This window comes from Scyliorhinus canicula, chromosome 5 (genome assembly GCF_902713615.1).
Source record: "Scyliorhinus canicula chromosome 5, sScyCan1.1, whole genome shotgun sequence".
In the NCBI taxonomy this organism is placed as follows: Eukaryota; Metazoa; Chordata; class Chondrichthyes; order Carcharhiniformes; family Scyliorhinidae; genus Scyliorhinus; species Scyliorhinus canicula.
In genome coordinates, this window is record NC_052150.1 from 1953352 (window position 1) to 1972229 (window position 18878).

Here is an 18878-nt window from a genome sequence, read left to right on the forward strand (position 1 = left end):
TAAACTTATGTTTCTGTTAGCAATGTGTGCAAGCTACTTCTACATCACCACACTTTGGTTGTTGGGCCAACATTATGATTATCTCGGGGTACTTCTCCAATTACTCAAGCAGCACAAAACATTGACTATGCATCCCAGAGTTGCTTCTCAGATTTTCTTAAAAATGGTGTTGGAGCAAGAAAAATCTGGCAAACTATCTCAGTTTGAACATGGTACAGATAGCAACTTACCTTGGAAAATGTTGTCACCCAATCTACAATCCATGATTTCTCAGAAGAAGGCATCACTGGGCACATCAAAACTCACTGTATAATCATTGTTAGAGAGGGTATCTGTCACGCTGTAATCTTCTAATATTATTAACTGTACTGTACTGCATCCTATCTACTTATTCTAGAACTGGTATGTATGAAAAATAAAAGAACATGGCATAAAAACATGGTTGTGATGTTCTAAACTGCCACAATTTTAATTCCAGATCTTCATATACCAAATTATCTTGACGTGTAATCAATCTCCCTCCTATTCTTAAACTATAGCACAGTATTGTTTGTTGTGGAATAATGAACTTTATTAAACAATAAAAAATATACACCAGGGAAAATATTTTGTTTATTTTTTATATTTTCAAAATGTGTTCTTTTCATTTGTTTGTCGAACCCATCTTTCAAAATATTAAAAGGGCACTTGTTGCTACAGTAAAATTGTGGAACAGTTGTAGCTGAGGAAATGAAAATCAGATTTTTTTTTTTTGTTTTACATACAAGTGTTTTACTATGGGAATGAAAACTAGTTGGTTCTTTCTGACTCGTCTACTCCGTACAGTTCTGACAGTTTTTTGAACTGAGGTCCCCAGTCACCAATATAATTATAATCCTGTTCCGAGTGCGTGGTGACTGAATCCAGGGAACTTATTGACCCTGCTATGGACCCATGACCTTCGTATGCGTATGTCTGGAGAGAGTCATAAGGAGGAACACTTATATCCAGGTCAGCTTCCTGCAGCTTTTGTGCAATAAAGTCATGAATGTCAGGGCCATTTGGGGCTGAGGGGGGTCTGTGTCTGGGCAGGGGCTGTACATCTGGTTGGACATCTCGCCGATATCTCACTTCCTCAGCGACTGCAGGGTTTCTGAGTGTTGTGATGTCGAATGCCTCCGTGTCCTCCTCTCCTCCTCCTTCATCATCATACGTCACCACATTCTCTCTGATATCCTCTTCCGAAATAATGAGAGGTTCTTTTTTACTTCGCTTCAGGGTGATGAACAGAACGATGATAGCTGTGGGGACAAAGCAGTTGATGCAATGAGTTTTCTGGAGAAAAGCAACTTGGGGAATCATTCCTGATCATTTTGGCAAAAGATTAATGTATTTTCCTAAAACGATCGACAGAAGGTGAAACATCACCCTTTTCTCCCCTCTTCCCTCATTAGTTTTCTGGTCTAACAAAGTAACTCCACAGGGGGGAGGTAGCTGAGTAGTTGTAATTCTACTGAATGTGAATTTCAAGAATTGGTGAATGCGTTGGAAATATATGAATTGGACTAGATGAGGAACGATTATTCCAGGACAACATATCCAATAGACAAACCTTAGAGTAAGTAGGACCAATAAAGAAGCTGATTCCTAACAAACCAATGGATGAATGTGATGGAAGCACACACTAACTGTCGGCATCTCATGTTCAAAGTAATTTCCAATATCTGCTGCTTCCCTGTCCTACAATCAATCCACTGCATCCAGGATCCTTCTCGAGAGATTCATTTTTAATTTACTTATATAGAACATAGAACATAGAACAGTACAGCACAGAACAGGCCCTTCGGCCCTCGATGTTGTGCCGAGCAATGATCACCCTACTCAACCCCACGTATCCACCCTATACCCGTAACCCAACAATTCCCCCCCTTAACCTTACTATTAGGACACTACGGGCAATTTAGCATGGCCAATCCACCTAACCCGCACATCTTTGGACTGTGGGAGGAAACCGGAGCACCCGGAGGAAACCCATGCAGACACGGGGAGGACGTGCAGACTCCGCACAGACAGTGACCCAGCCGAGAATCGAACCTGGGACCCTGGAGCTGTGAAGCATTTATGCTAACCACCATGCTACCGTGCCGCCTTATGAGGAGCTTCATTGAAGTCTGGCATAAGGAAGTGTTATGATTCGATTAGGGGCCAGTTAATGTTTCGTTAAAGTGGACAAAGTTTGAGATCCAGTTACTTACCAAAAGAATAAAGCCACAAGATTCCATGTTAACTGAACAGATGCAATACAAGAGCCAATAAAGCAAATGGCCAACACCATCCATCTTAAACTCTAACATCCAGAATTAACACAATCCAAATATGAATTAACAGGCAAACTCTATTTGAATATGAACCAGAAACTGCTGACTCAGCGGTAGACACAACCAGGACAAAACCCACAATTCACACCCAGACATCAGTGATCACTGCGAGTTATAAAAATCCAACAAAATTTTATTTTCCTCAAGAGGCATTTTAGCTCCTTTCCTTCCAGGATACAACCTATTGTTTTGCACGGCAGCTTTTACAGACCATGGTCATTACTGCTTGCCTTCCAAATTCTCAATGAATGCTCCCTGAATTCGCAAGTCTGCACCTCGCATCTCTAACCGTCAACACATTTCCCGTTTTCTATGTTTTGAACTGAACACTGCCATTCACGGGCATTTCTCTGCTGCAACTACCAGCCTTGCTGAGCAGATACCTCTTCAGCTCCCATTGTGCTGACACCACTTCCAGGCTTTTCCGAAGTCAGAGTTTCCGGTTTCATGGACCTGACCAAAGCACCTTAACTGACCAGAGGCCAATCTGCCAATCTGTGCTTCTCATCTGAATGTTTCCTCTCCTGGGATAGTTTATGCTCCAACCCACCCCCCACCCCCAACACACCACTTGGTTGTGTTTCTCTACCAAACCCTGGTCAACCCTTCATTCTTTTTGCACCATCTCCCTAGGTCCTGTCAAAAGAAACCTGGAAGTGAGCCCACATGACCCACGTTTTACAGCTCTCTGCATGTGCATCTGAGTTTTAGTGTTGTGTTTGGCCTTCTATACTTTGCAAAGAATTCCATCAAACACTAGACTTTTCCAAACCAGGAACTTTATTGAATCACAGGTGGTAAGATAGCGACCTGTCCCAGAGCAAGTTATCATGGAGTTTCTTTGTACTCCTCTGGAACCACATCTAGCATGACTCTTCACCTGCATGTGTTACTACCATCACAGTGGTTAGCACTGTTGTTTCACAGCTCCGGGGTTCCAAGTTCGATTCCCAGCTTGGGTCACTGTCTGTGTGGAGTCTGCACGTTCTCCCCGTGTCTGTGTGGGTTTTGTCCGGGTGCTCCGGTTTCCTCCCACGGTCCAAAGATGTGCGGGTTAGGTGGATTGTCCATACTAAAAAGGTTAGATAGAGTTATGGGTTATGGGTGGAGTTGTGGGCTTCGGTAATGTGCTCTTTCCAAGGGCCGGTGCAGACTCAATGGGCCCAATGGCCTCCTTCTGCACTGTACATTGTATGTACGATCGTATGAATAGGTGACTATCAGCAATATATCTGTTTAATCTTCTCATTAAGCTTCATTCCATTGTGGTGGAAGCATTTTTGTCTTATTTTAACGTGTATAAATGGACTGGATCAGAGACAGGGAGAAATTTGGGAAGGGAAGACCTCTTACTCTTGAACTGTGTCTCCTGCTTCGAGTCTCTCCGACAAGTGGAAAGATCCTCCCTGCATCGCCCTGTCAAATCCCCTCAGCGTTTTATAAGCTTCAATAAGCACTTGCTGCAGAAAATGTTTCTCCCCCTTTTCTACTTTTGCTTCTGTTACGAATTGCTTTAGATCTGTGCCCTCTCACCCTCAATCCTTTCACCATTGGGAATAACCCGACAAACTCTGTCCGGATATGATTTGGAAAACCTCCGTCAAATCTCCTCTCAAACGTCTTCATTCCTAACTTTGCCAATCGATCTTCATCACTGAAATACCTCATCGCTGGAACATCTCCTGAATTAGCTCTGCATTCTCTCTAATGCTTGCAGATCCTCACTAAAGTGTGGTGCACAATACCCCACACAATACTTTAGCTGAGGCCAAACTAGTTTCTTGTACAAATTCAAAATAACCTCCTCACTCTTGTACTCTATGTCCCTATTAGTAAAGGATATAATATTGTACGTTTTATTAACTGCTCTTTCAACCTGTCCTGGCACCTTCAATGATCTCTGCACATATACACCCTGTCCCTCTGCTCCTGATATTAGATATTGTCTCCCCATGTCTTTCCAAAATGAATCACACACACTTCTTTGCATTGAATATTATCATAGAATTATCATAGAATTTACAGTGCAGAAGGAGGCCATTCAGCCCATCGAGTCTGGAATGGCTCTTGGAAAGAGCACCCTACCCTAGGTCAACAACTCCAACCTATCCCCATAACCCAGTAACCCCACACAACACTAAGGGCAATTTTAGACACTAAGGGCAATTTAGCATGGCCAATCCACCTAACCTGCACATCTTTGGACTGTGGGAGGAAACCGGAGCACCCGGAGGAAACCCACGTAGACACGGGGAGGATGTGCAAACTCCGCACAGACAGTGACCCAAGCCAGAATCGAACCTGGGTCCCTGGAGCTGTGAAGCGATTGTGCTATCCACAATGCTACCATGCTGCCCCTGGTCTGTCCATTTCACCAATCTGTCTACGTTCCTTTGAAGTTCGATGCTGTTCTCTTCACACTTCACAACGCTGTATAGCTTCACACTTCACACTTCACAATGCTGTATAGCTTCACACTTCACACTTCACAACGCTGTATAGCTCACACTTCACACTTCACAACGCTGTATAGCTCACACTTCACACTTCACAATGCTGTATAGCTTCACACTTCACAACGCTGTATAGTTTCACACTTCACACTTCACAACACTGTATAGCTCACACTTCACACTTCACAACGCTGTATAGCTTCACAATGCTGTATAGCTCACACTTCACACTTCACAACACTGTATAGCTCACACTTCACACTTCACAACGCTGTATAGCTTCACAATGCTGTGTAGCTCACACTTCACAACACTGTATAGCTTCACGCTTCACAATGCTGTATAGCTCACACTTCACACTTCACAACGCTGTATAGCTTCACACTTCACACTTCACAACGCTGTATAGCTTCACACTTCACACTTCACAAAACTGTATAGCTCACACTTCACACTTCACAACGCTGTATAGCTTCACAATGCTGTATAGCTCACACTTCACAACACTGTATAGCTTCACGCTTCACAATGCTGTATAGCTCACACTTCACAACGCTGTATAGCTTCACACTTCACACTTCACACTTCACAACGCTGTATAGCTTCACACTTCACACTTCACAACGCTGTATAGCTTCACACTTCACACTTCACAACACTGTATAGCTTCACACTTCACACTTCACAACACTGTATAGCTTCACAATGCTGTATAGCTTCACACTTCACACTTCACAACGCTGTATAGCTTCACACTTCACACTTCACACTTCACAACGCTGTATAGCTTCACACTTCACACTTCACAACGCTGTATAGCTTCACACTTCACACTTCACACTTCACAACGCTGTATAGCTTCACACTTCACAACGCTGTATAGCTTCACACTTCACACTTCACAACACTGTATAGCTTCACACTTCACACTTCACAACGCTGTATAGCTTCACACTTCACACTTCACAATGCTGTATAGCTTCACAACGCTGTATAGCTCACACTTCACACTTCACAACGCTGTATAGCTTCACACTTCACACTTCACAACGCTGTATAGCTTCACACTTCACAACGCTGTATAGCTTCACACTTCACACTTCTCAACGCTGTATAGCTTCACACTTCACACTTCACAACGCTGTATAGCTTCACAACGCTGTATAGCTTCACACTTCACACTTCACAACGCTGTGTAGCTTCACAACGCTGTATAGCTTCACACTTCACACTTCACAACGCTGTGTAGCTTCACAATGCTGTGTAGCTTCACACTTCACAATGCTGTATAGCTTCACAATGCTGTATAGCTTCACAACGCTGTATAGCTTCACAATGCTGTATAGCTTCACAACGCTGTATAGCTTCACAATGCTGTATAGCTTCACAACGCTGTATAGCTTCACAATGCTGTATAGCTTCACAACGCTGTATAGCTTCACAATGCTGTATAGCTTCACAATGCTGTATAGCTTCACAATGCTGTATAGCTTCTCAACGCTGTATAGCTTCACAACGCTGTATAGCTTCACACTTCACAACGCTGTATAGCTTCACAATGCTGTATAGCTTCACACTTCACACTTCGCAATGCTGTATAGCTTCACACTTCACACTTCACACTTCACAACGCTGTATAGCTTCACAACGCTGTATAGCTTCACACTTCACACTTCGCAATGCTGTATAGCTTCACACTTCACACTTCACAACGCTGTATAGCTTCACACTTCACACTTCACACTTCGCAATGCTGTATAGCTTCACACTTCACACTTCACAACGCTGTATAGCTTCACACTTCACACTTCACACTTCACAATGCTGTATAGCTTCACACTTCACACTTCACAACACTGTATAGCTCACACTTCACACTTCACAACGCTGTATAGCTTCACAATGCTGTATAGCTTCACAACGCTGTATAGCTTCACAATGCTGTATAGCTTCACACTTCACAACGCTGTATAGCTTCACAACGCTGTATAGCTTCTCAACGCTGTATAGCTTCACAATGCTGTATAGCTTCACAATGCTGTATAGCTTCACAATGCTGTATAGCTTCACAATGCTGTATAGCTTCACAATGCTGTATAGCTTCACAATGCTGTATAGCTTCACAATGCTGTATAGCTTCTCAACGCTGTATAGCTTCACACTTCACACTTCGCAATGCTGTATAGCTTCACACTTCACACTTCACAACGCTGTATAGCTTCACACTTCACACTTCACACTTCACACTTCGCAAAGCTGTATAGCTTCACACTTCACACTTCACAATGCTGTATAGCTTCACACTTCACACTTCACAATGCTGTATAGCTTCACACTTCACAACGCTGTATAGCTTCACACTTCACACTTCACACTTCACAATGCTGTATAGCTTCACAACGCTGTATAGCTTCACACTTCATACTTCACAATGCTGTATAGCTTCACAACGCTGTATAGCTTCACACTTCACAATGCTGTATAGCTTCTCAACGCTGTATAGCTTCACACTTCACAACGCTGTATAGCTTCTCAACGCTGTATAGCTTCACACTTCACAATGCTGTATAGCTTCACACTTCACACTTCACAACGCTGTATAGCTTCACACTTCACACTTCACAACGCTGTATAGCTTCACACTTCACACTTCACAATGCTGTATAGCTTCACAACGCTGTATAGCTTCACACTTCACAATGCTGTATAGCTTCTCAACGCTGTATAGCTTCACACTTCACAACGCTGTATAGCTTCACACTTCATACTTCACAATGCTGTATAGCTTCACACTTCACAACGCTGTATAGCTTCACACTTCACACTTCACAACGCTGTATAGCTTCACACTTCACAATGCTGTATAGCTTCTCAACGCTGTATAGCTTCACACTTCACAACGCTGTATAGCTTCTCAACGCTGTATAGCTTCACACTTCACAATGCTGTATAGCTTCACACTTCACACTTCACAACGCTGTATAGCTTCACACTTCACACTTCACAACGCTGTATAGCTTCACACTTCACACTTCACACTTCACAACGCTGTATAGCTTCTCAACGCTGTATAGCTTCACAATGCTGTATAGCTCACACTTCACAATGCTGTACAGCTTCACACTTCACAATGCTGTATAGCTTCACACTTCACAACGCTGTATAGCTTCTCAACGCTGTATAGCTTCACAATGCTGTATAGCTTCACACTTCACACTTCACAACGCTGTGTAGCTTCACAATGCTGTATAGCTTCACAATGCTGTATAGCTTCACAACGCTATATAGCTTCACAACGCTGTATAGCTTCACAACGCTGTATAGCTTCACAACGCTATATAGCTTCACAATGCTGTATAGCTTCACAACGCTGTATAGCTTCACAACGCTGTATAGCTTCACAATGCTGTATAGCTTCACAACGCTGTATAGCTTCACAACGCTGTATAGCTTCACAATGCTGTATAGCTTCACAACGCTGTATAGCTTCACAACGCTGTATAGCTTCACAATGCTGTATAGCTTCACAATGCTGTATAGCTTCACAACGCTGTATAGCTTCACAACGCTGTATAGCTTCACAATGCTGTATAGCTTCACAACGCTGTATAGCTTCACAATGCTGTATAGCTTCACAACGCTATATAGCTTCACAACGCTGTATAGCTTCACACTTCACACTTCACAACGCTGTATAGCTTCACACTTCACACTTCACACTTCACAACGCTGTATAGCTTCTCAACGCTGTATAGCTTCACAACGCTGTATAGCTTCACACTTCACACTTCACAACACTGTATAGCTTCACAACGCTGTATAGCTTCACACTTCACACTTCACAACGCTGTATAGCTTCACACTTCACACTTCACACTTCACAACGCTGTATAGCTTCTCAACGCTGTATAGCTTCACAACGCTGTATAGCTTCACACTTCACACTTCACAACGCTGTATAGCTTCACACTTCACACTTCACAACGCTGTATAGCTTCACAATGCTGTATAGCTTCACACTTCACACTTCACAACGCTGTATAGCTTCACAACGCTGTATAGCTTCACACTTCACACTTCACAATGCTGTATAGCTTCACACTTCACACTTCACACTTCACAATGCTGTATAGCTTCACAACGCTGTATAGCTTCACACTTCACACTTCACAATGCTGTATAGCTTCACACTTCACACTTCACAATGCTGTATAGCTTCACACTTCACACTTCACAACACTGTATAGCTTCACAATGCTGTATAGCTTCACACTTCACACTTCACACTTCACAATGCTGTATAGCTTCACACTTCACACTTCACAACGCTGTATAGCTTCACACTTCACACTTCACACTTCACAACGCTGTATAGCTTCTCAACGCTGTATAGCTTCACAACGCTGTATAGCTTCACACTTCACACTTCACAACGCTGTATAGCTTCACACTTCACACTTCACAATGCTGTCCAGCTTCACACTTCACACTTCACACTTCACAACACTGTATAGCTTCTCAACGCTGTACAGCTTCACAACGCTGTATAGCTTCACACTTCACAACGCTGTATAGCTTCTCAACGCTGTATAGCTTCACACTTCACACTTCGCAATGCTGTATAGCTTCACACTTCACACTTCACAATGTTGTATAGCTTCACACTTCACACTTCACAACGCTGTATAGCTTCACACTTCACACTTCACAGCGCTGTATAGCTTCACACTTCACAATGCTGTATAGCTTCACACTTCACACTTCACAACGCCGTATAGCTTCACACTTCACACTTCAAAACGCTGTATAGCTTCACACTTCACACTTCACAACGCTGTATAGCTTCACACTTCACACTTCAAAACGCTGTATAGCTTCACACTTCACACTTCACACTTCACAACGCTGTATAGCTTCACAACGCTGTATAGCTTCACACTTCACACTTCACAACGCTGTATAGCTTCACACTTCACACTTCACACTTCACAACGCTGTATAGCTTCACAACGCTGTATAGCTTCACAACGCTGTATAGCTTCACACTTCACACTTCACAACACTGTATAGCTTCACACTTCACACTTCATACTTCACAACGCTGTATAGCTTCACACTTCACAATGCTGTATAGCTTCACAACGCTGTATATCTTCACACTTCACACTTCACAACACTGTACAGCTTCACACTTCACACTTCACACTTCACAACACTGTACAGCTTCATACTTCACACTTCACACTTCACAACGCTGTATAGCTTCACACTTCACATTTCACAACGCTGTATAGCCTTACACTTCACACTTCACCACGCTGTATAGCTTCACACTCAGGTTTATAGCCTTATTTCAATGTTGGCAGCAAACAAATCGAGGCTCACATCTTTCCATTTAATTTAATTCAGTGGATTATTATTTTTCAAAGTTTTTATTTTAGTAATGTGTTATCATTTGTGAGATGACTGTTAATTTATTACTGAATAAGATAATTATGTATGAATCAACATACATAATTATAAAATAACTTTACAAAATCTCCATTATTACCAGTATTAAGATTACCTGGGGTAATATATCCAATTCAGTGGCCGGCCTCAGGCGTATCTCAGTCTTTCAAAGAGTAAATATGTTTATTGAAGATCTATGTTGTGGTTCATTGACCAAATTATTTTCCAGTAACCAGTTATAAATTATACATCAATAAACCGTTGATACACAAATACATCGGTGTGGATTCTCTGAGTATCATTATTACAGATTGAAACCGGCATGAGTTCCGGAGATCATATCAGCGCAAACCTTAACTAAAGTCCCTCATGAGGTTTGTGGTAAATGGCAGTTCAACAATAGCGTCCTCTCCCAAGCCAAACTGCCCAGCATTGAGTCGCTAATCACTCAAAACCAGCTCTCCTGGCACACCATAGTTTTCATGGTCTGACACCAGACTCCCAAAGCAACTGTTCTCAGAACGTGATCGCAGGAGTGCAGATATCATTGGCTTAGCAATGAGTATACGTTGATGGAATAGCACACTCCAGGAGCTCGGAGTTGGTGACCTTGTGCTCCAAGATATGCCAAGGATACATCTGAGACAGCAAAGCTGGAGACTGTGCATATTTTTCTTTACCTGGCATATGGTGTCTATATCAGGACGAGTGTAATTTGATTTGATAGATTGGCAGTTTGGTATTCTCAGTCTTGTTGTTGTTCTTTCAACTCTTTCTTACTCAGCAGAGACAGAAATCCTGCAGCTTTTATGATACATGTGTTGTTTTACCATCAAGTGACAGATTGCTGTTGATTATGGAGCCTAGATATGTTGAAGCTATCAACAACCTCCAGTATCACATTATCAATGCTGATAGATAAATGTATGGCAACATCCTGGACCATAACATTTATCTCCCTGATGCTGATGGTCAAGCAAAACTCTTTACAGGTGAGAGTCCGTCTATTTGCTATCGAAGGCGTTCCTCATATGGAATACTGAGGCAGCATCATCAGCTTAAAGCCATTCTCTGATCAGCCGAGCAAGGCTGGTCGGCTCCACTCGTTCTGGTATGTATGTTTGCGCTCTCTGTAGATGATCTGAAGGCAAATTACAGCAGCAAAGAGAAGAATATGCACAAGGGTGTTGTCCCAGAGAGTGACCTTCTTAGTCCGTCACCTGCAAAAGAAATGCAGTGAACGAAGGGGGCCATTGTCTTCATTGATCTCACCAAGATGAGCAGCAACAATCTAGTTAAGCTAGTGAAGAAAACGTTCTGCGCACCAAAGCTGCTCAATGTGATCTCCTCCTTCCAGGAAAACAGGATGGGTAAGGTCAGGACGGGCATCATCAGAACCATCTAAGATTCACAGTAGGTTCAAGCAGGGTTGTGTTCTGGAACAAACATATTGGGCGCAATTCTCCACACTCCCGACGGGGCGGAGAATAGCGGGCGGCGTAAATTTTTACGGCCACGCTGGTCCGACGCCCTCCCGCTATTCTCCCCCCCCCCCCCACGCCCGCCTCCCGACACGAATCGCTGCCCGCTGTTTTTTTACGGCGAGCAGCGATTCTCAGCTGGCCGATGGGCCGAATTCCAAGGCCTTTACGACCGTTGTTATGAACGTCAAACACACCTGGTCTGACCGTTCGTAAAAACGGCCGTAAAGTCCCGATCTGGGGAACCATGGCACCGATTGGAATGGCAGTACCACGGCCGTGTCAAGGGTGCCATGGGCCCACGATCGTTGGGCACCGATCGCGGGCAGCGGGTACTTACCCCGCGCACTCTTTCTCCCTCCGCCGCCCCGCAGTATCCATTCGCGGGGCGGCTGAGGGGCATACCGGCCCGCGCATGCGCGGGTTTCACGCAAATGCGTGATGACGTCATCCGCGAATACGCGGGTTGGAGTCGTCCAAACCGCGCATGCGCGGCTGACGTCATCTGACGCGTCAGCCGTCGCTAACTCTGGCTAGAGGGCTTAACGAAATTCGTTAAGCCCGCGATGCCGGAGTTCACGGCCGCGCGATGCTAGCCCCGACCGGGGAGCAGAATCGGTTCCCGGTCGGGGGGGGCGGAGGCTGGCGTCAAACCCGCCTGTTTTTGACGCCAGCCTCACGATTTCTCCCGGGTGCGGAGAATCACGCCCATTCTTCCCTTTGGTGCTGTCAGCAGAACATATGCTGACACACCAGAACTGATGGGAAGCTGTCGACCTTGCTCATCTTAAGCTAAAGTAGCTAGTGGACAATACTGAATAAAAGAATATATTACTGTTAGTCGACTCTTGTCCTTGACGAGCCATTGCAACTCTCTCACTCTCTCATTCTGCTGGGATATTTTCACTTTATCAAAGCTACAGAATTTGGATGCTGGAATTGTCAAGAGGAATCACTTAATCTCAGTGCAACAACAACCCTGAGATTGATTTCCCTTTTGTTTATCACTGTCCAAATTATTTTGTTAACCCATCTGAATCCAGTCCTGTCAGTTTACTGCCAAGAACGAAGTGTCTCTTGGCCAAGGCAGCAGATATTATGAAAGGTAACAAAAAGCTTCGTCAAAAAGATCGTTTTTAAGGGAAGTTCTGAAAGAATGAGAGAAAGGTAGAGAATATTTAGGGAGGATATTGCAGAGTTTTAGGCCTCAACAATTGGACAATGTCTACGCGCATGAGGCCAGAGATGGAGTCGCACAGATACTCCAGAAGGTTCTATGCTTGTATGAAACAAAGGGAGGGTGGGGCACAGCCCTGAAGAGACTTGAGCACAGATGAGAAATTTAAATTGAAGACACTACGGATTGGTAGTAAAGGTAGGTCAGCGAGCAAAAGGGTCATGGATGACTGGGACTTGGTGTGAGTTAGCAAATGAACAGTCGGTCTTTTAAGCAAGTTGTAGTTTATGTAATATGGCAGGTGATATTCCAGTCAGGAGAATATCGGAGTCGGCACGTGAGATAAACATGGTTGAGGACTTAAGCAGTGGGGCTGATGTGTTTCAAGGTGTTATACAGGAAAAAGTCATTGGTCTTTGTACTGGGGATCACATGGGGTTAGAAGGGAAACAAGGCGGTGCCAACATTGTGATAAGTCCTGTTCCTGTGACAATGTCTGGTGGGGCAGGGGGTTGGCTGGTGGGGCAGGGGGTAGGCTGGTGGGGCAGGGGGTTGGCTGGTGGGGCAGGGGGTTGGCTGGTGGGGCAGGGGGTTGGCTGGTGGGGCAGGGGGGTTGGCTGGTGGGGCAGGGGGTAGGCTGGTGGGGCAGGGGGGTTGGCTGGTGGGGCAGGGGGGTTGGCTGGTGGGGCAGGGGGTAGGCTGGTGGGGCAGGGGGGTTGGCTGGTGGGGCAGGGGGGTGTCTAGTGGGGCAGGGGGTTGGCTGGTGGGGCAGGGGGTTGGCTGGTGGGGCAGGTGGGTGTCTAGTGGGGCGGGGGGTTGGCTGGTGGGGCAGGGGGTTGGCTGGTGGGGCCGGGGTTGGCTGGTGGGGCAGGGGGGTGTCTGGTGGAGCAGGGGGTTGGTTGGTCGAATTGATATTCAGGGATTCTAATTACAATCTGCTAAAGGTTTTCATAACTGGGGGGAAAAGTATTAAAAGTATTAAACCCCCAAGATGTGTCATTAACTGTAGATGATTCACATCTGTATTCAAAGTCCTCCAATAACTTATTGGTGCTGACTGGCATCGGGGGGGGGTATTTGTTTCTCATGCCAGACGTTGTTCTCAACGAATTTTGAAGTTTTATTTGGAGCATTGTAATTTTGAAATGTGCACAATCTGAGCTTTAATCAATCTAAGCACTCATTTCTGTCTTAGTTTAGAATCAACGCAGTCACATTCATAAACAGTGAGTCTAATGATTGGTTGAAAACAAATGTGAGAACTGATGTTCGTCAGATGCACATGAAGATTACACAATGAACAGCAGGTATGAAGTATATTTTCATTGTTCCAAACAGATGTCCTATATTCCTTGCTCACTACTTATATCATTGAGAGCTGTATCTGTGATATCAGTGGCAGGTGTTTGAAACAATATTCTGCTTTATTGCTTCTCATTCAGTACGCAGCCAATCTGTACGCTGTCTTCTCTAATCAGATTTATTCCTGGACTGGCCATAACAGTGGGAATTTCCTGGGCAGAATACAGCAGTCACCAGCCCTTGCATTCGGATAATAATAAATGCATATTTGACTCCAATAACCTAATCGTTCAAGATAAACACAGTTGCTTATTATGATCAATGGCCTGTTTCCTGGTAGGAAATTACTTTTTGAATCATCAGAAAAGGAATCACAATAATATTAGATACAGGTATGGGAGGATAAACCAAGATGTGTTTCAGCTAGCTCCACACAGATAAAACTATCATTGTTTTATATGCTTGCAGAACAGAACATAGGAGCCAATCAGCAGAAGGATGCACTTTGGGGAATTTACATAAACAACCACGTTAATAATTCATAGAACATGTCGGTCTTTGTCCAGTTATGTGTGCGGTTTGAAATTTTTTAAAAAGCGAATCAAAATGAAAAGAAACAAAACATTTCAAAATAGTTTTTATTTCAACAATTAACTAATTTAAGAAGTAAACAAAGAACTAATTTAAGATCAGGAACTTGCAATTTTGGAACTCATTCCTGAGCACCCAAATCAGAGTGTGTGCCATGCTTGGGATTGATTTTCTGGTTTGCTTAGTGGAATTAAAATTGGTGGAGGATTGGGAGGAAAGGTGATGGAAGGGCTTGTGTGATTGATGTATGACGTACTTACACCCTGGAATGGGAATATTGGCTTGAAGTGACTGCAGATATCAGTCACAATCTTTAAAATGTAGATATCTTCTCAGCCAGTCCCTTGGGACCGAGGATGATTTTCTTCCGCTCTGTTTCAATAGATTTCGAGATGGCTCAGAAGTCCAATCTACAGACCCTGCCAGAACATCCCTACATCAGCTCCAATTCAGAGTCCTCAGCAACCAATCGTTCAGCAGGTTAAGCACAGGATGACGAAGGCTTAAGGAGCAGAAAACCTTCTCCTTTTGCCTCAGAAGCACAAAATGGTTGGGTTGGGTGAGCTTGTGACCATTTATTAAAAGTGAAAATGGGCAGAAAGTGGTCAATGTAAACAGAAATGTTATTGCCTCCCCCAACCGCCCCCCCACCCCCAGGTCGATCATGAGTCACCCGACTCGCTCTGCCAAGCATGATCGGAATCTCGCCCTCACTGGCTCATTAAATACCTGGACACTAGATTCACCAGGCACCTGGAAGAATTTGCCAGGCGGCATTTAACACTGTCCCATCTAAATGTGGACCAGGCATAATGACACCTGGGTGGGGGTGCGGGGTCTCCCGCACCATTGGAGACCCCCGGGTGATCGGAACAGAGCATGGTAGCATCCTGGCTTCAACCTGGCAGCATCTTGCCGCAGCCAGGGTACCAGACTGGCACTATCAAGGCACCAGGCTGATAGTGCCAGGGTGCCCGAGTGACAGAGTGGCACTGTCAGGGGTCAGGTCTGGGGGGGGGGGGGGGGGGGGGGGGGGGGTCCTTTCCAGGTTGAGCAGGCGTTCCCAGGGATCGCCCCAAGGTTGGGAGTGAGGAGAATCACAAAGACCGAAGGGAGGGGCTGAAAATTGGGGGTAAAGGTCAGAGCAGTCGGCGGCTTTGGAGAAGTGAATCTCCCACGGCCAAAATAAAACCGTCAAAGTATAACTTGAATTGCTGAATCACAGCCGCAGAATATGGGCAATACTGCTGAAAAACTAAAAGCAAAATAGTTTGCCTATCTTATTCGGTCAAATTGGGGAGAGGGTGGGGAGAGGGTGGGGAGGGGGTGGGGAGGGGGTGGGGCGAGGGTGGGGAGAGGGTGGTGAGGGGTGGGGAGGGGGTGGGGAGAGGGTGGGGAGAGGGTGGGGAGGGGGTGGGGAGGGGCGGGGAGGGGTGGGGAGAGGGTGGGGAGGGGGTGGGGAGAGGGTGGGGAGGGGTGGGGAGAGGGTGGGGAGGGGGTGGGGAGGGGCGGGGAGGGGGTGGGGAGAGGGTGGGGAGGGGGTGGGGAGAGGGTGGCGAGGGGTGGGGAGAGGTGCTGGGTGAGGGCTGAAGACTTGCTTTAAGTTTTATTTCATTGCTTCGATAAAGAGTCAGTGCACAGTTAGGCCTTCCGCCACACCCTGCCTCTGAACGCTGCCTCCTGCCTCCGCACCCTGCCTCCACACCCTGCCTCCACACCCTGCCTCCTGCCTCCACACCCTGCCTCCTGCCTCCGCACCCTGCCTCCACACCCTGCCTCCTGCCTCCACACCCTCCACCCTGCCTCCACACCCTGCCTCCACACCCTGCCTCCTGCCTCCACACCCTGCCTCCTGCCTCCGCACCCTGCCTCCTGCCTCCACACCCTCCACCCTGCCTCCTGCCTCCACACCCTGCCTCCTGCCTCCACACCCTGCCTCCTGCCTCCGCACCCTGCCTCCTGCCTCCACACCCTCCACCCTGCCTCCTGCCTCCGCACCCTGCCTCCTGCCTCCACACCCTCCACCCTGCCTCCTGCCTCCACACCCTGCCTCCTGCCTCCACACCCTGCCTCCTGCCTCCGCACCCTGCCTCCTGCCTCCACACCCTCCACCCTGCCTCCTGCCTCCGCACCCTGCCTCCTGCCTCCACACCCTCCACCCTGCCTCCTGCCTCCACACCCTGCCTCCTGCCTCCACACCCTGCCTCCTGCCTCCACACCCTGCCTCCTGCCTCCACACTCTGCCTCCTGCCTCCACACCCTGCCTCCTGCCTCCGCACCCTGCCTCCACACCCTGCCTCCACACCCTGCCTCCACACCCTGCCTCCGCACCCTGCCTCCGCACCCTCCACCCTGCCTCCACACCCTGCCTCCTGCCTCCGCACCCTGCCTCCTGCCTCCGCACCCTGCCTCCTGCCTCCACACCCTGCCTCCTGCCTCCACACCCTGCCTCCTGCCTCCACACCCTGCCTCCTGCCTCCACACCCTGCCTCCTGCCTCCGCACCCTGCCTCCGCACCCTGCCTCCTGCCTCCACACCCTGCCTCCTGCCTCCACACCCTGCCTCCTGCCTCCACACCCTGCCTCCACACTCTGCCTCCTGCCTCCGCACCCTGCCTCCTGCCTCCGCACCCTGCCTCCTGCCTCCACACCCTCCACCCTGCCTCCACACCCTCCACCCTGCCTCCACACCCTGCCTCCGCACCCTGCCTCCTGCCTCCACACCCTCCACCCTGCCTCCTGCCTCCACACCCTCCACTCTGCCTCCTGCCTCCGCACCCTGCCTCAACACCCTGCCTCCTGCCTCCACACCCTCCACCCTGCCTCCTGCCTCCACACCCTGCCTCCTGCCTCCACACCCTCCACCCTGCCTCCACACCCTGCCTCCACACCCTGCCTCCTGCCTCCACACTCTGCCTCCTGCCTCCACACCCTGCCTCCTGCCTCCACACCCTGCCTCCTGCCTCCACACTCTGCCTCCTGCCTCCACACCCTGCCTCCTGCCTCCACACTCTGCCTCCTGCCTCCACACTCTGCCTCCTGCCTCCGCACCCTGCCTCCACACCCTGCCTCCTGCCTCCACACCCTCCACCCTGCCTCCACACCCTGCCTCCACACCCTGCCTCCGCACCCTGCCTCCTGCCTCCACACCCTCCACCCTGCCTCCTGCCTCCACACCCTGCCTCCTGCCTCCACACCCTCCACTCTGCCTCCTGCCTCCGCACCCTGCCTCCACACCCTGCCTCCTGCCTCCACACCCTCCACCCTGCCTCCTGCCTCCACACCCTGCCTCCTGCCTCCACACCCTGCCTCCTGCCTCCACACCCTCCACCCTGCCTCCGCACCCTCCACCCTGCCTCCGCACCCTGCCTCCTGCCTCCACACCCTGCCGACTCCCAACTCTTTCTGGGGTTGCTGGCCATGACTCCCACTTTCACCCCCATACCCCAGATGGAAAATCCGCCCTTCCCAAGAACTCCTTCCCAGGTTGTTTTTGTGGAGCGGGGAATTGTCACGATTCTGGATTCCTGACCTGGGAGCAAGTGTTCAGTCCAGGGAGTGGTAACAGTGCAGAAGGAGGCCATTTGGCCCATTCAGCCTAAACTGGCTTTCTGTGGAGCGCCACTCCCTCTGGCGACTGATATTTGAGGGATATTGCTAATTGTAACTTTGCTGTCACATCTAATACAGAGTGTTCTTCAAAAATCATTAATTGGATGAAAAGTAATCAACCAAATCCAGAGAGATGTGCTGATGTGCTGCAGAACTGCAAACACTGGCTTTCGGAATATCAGTATTTATTATTCAGCCAAATCCCATGTCAGAAACCAAGCTGATTTTAAGAGTCCCCTAGGCTCTGATTTCTGATTAGTGCTGCATTAGTGCCCAAATTAAAATGATTCAGAATCCCGACTCATGACCTTTCTGACTCGAGATGTAACAAACACTTTGGAATGGCTGCGGAACCATTTCAATTGGTTTGAAGTTGGTCAAACATCAGGAAGGATGTTTCGCTGCAGTAGCTTTTGTTTAACATTGCAGAAATGAAAACAGGCCATCCAATTCCT

The 18878-nt window shown here is 47.4% G+C and overlaps 1 protein-coding gene across 9 annotated transcripts in view; it reads right to left on the reverse strand.

The window, feature by feature from the left end:
• Positions 1-588: 588 nt before the first annotated feature.
• Positions 589-18878, reverse strand: part of LOC119965741 (cadherin-18-like) — a 787515-nt gene continuing 769225 nt past the window's right edge. For all 9 annotated transcript variants that reach the window (XM_038796509.1, XM_038796511.1, XM_038796505.1 and 6 more), the window contains one exon: positions 589-1280. In XM_038796509.1, coding sequence (XP_038652437.1) covers positions 790-1280 — 491 coding nt within the window. In that variant the 3' untranslated portion in view covers positions 589-789. The remainder of the gene's footprint in view (positions 1281-18878) is intronic.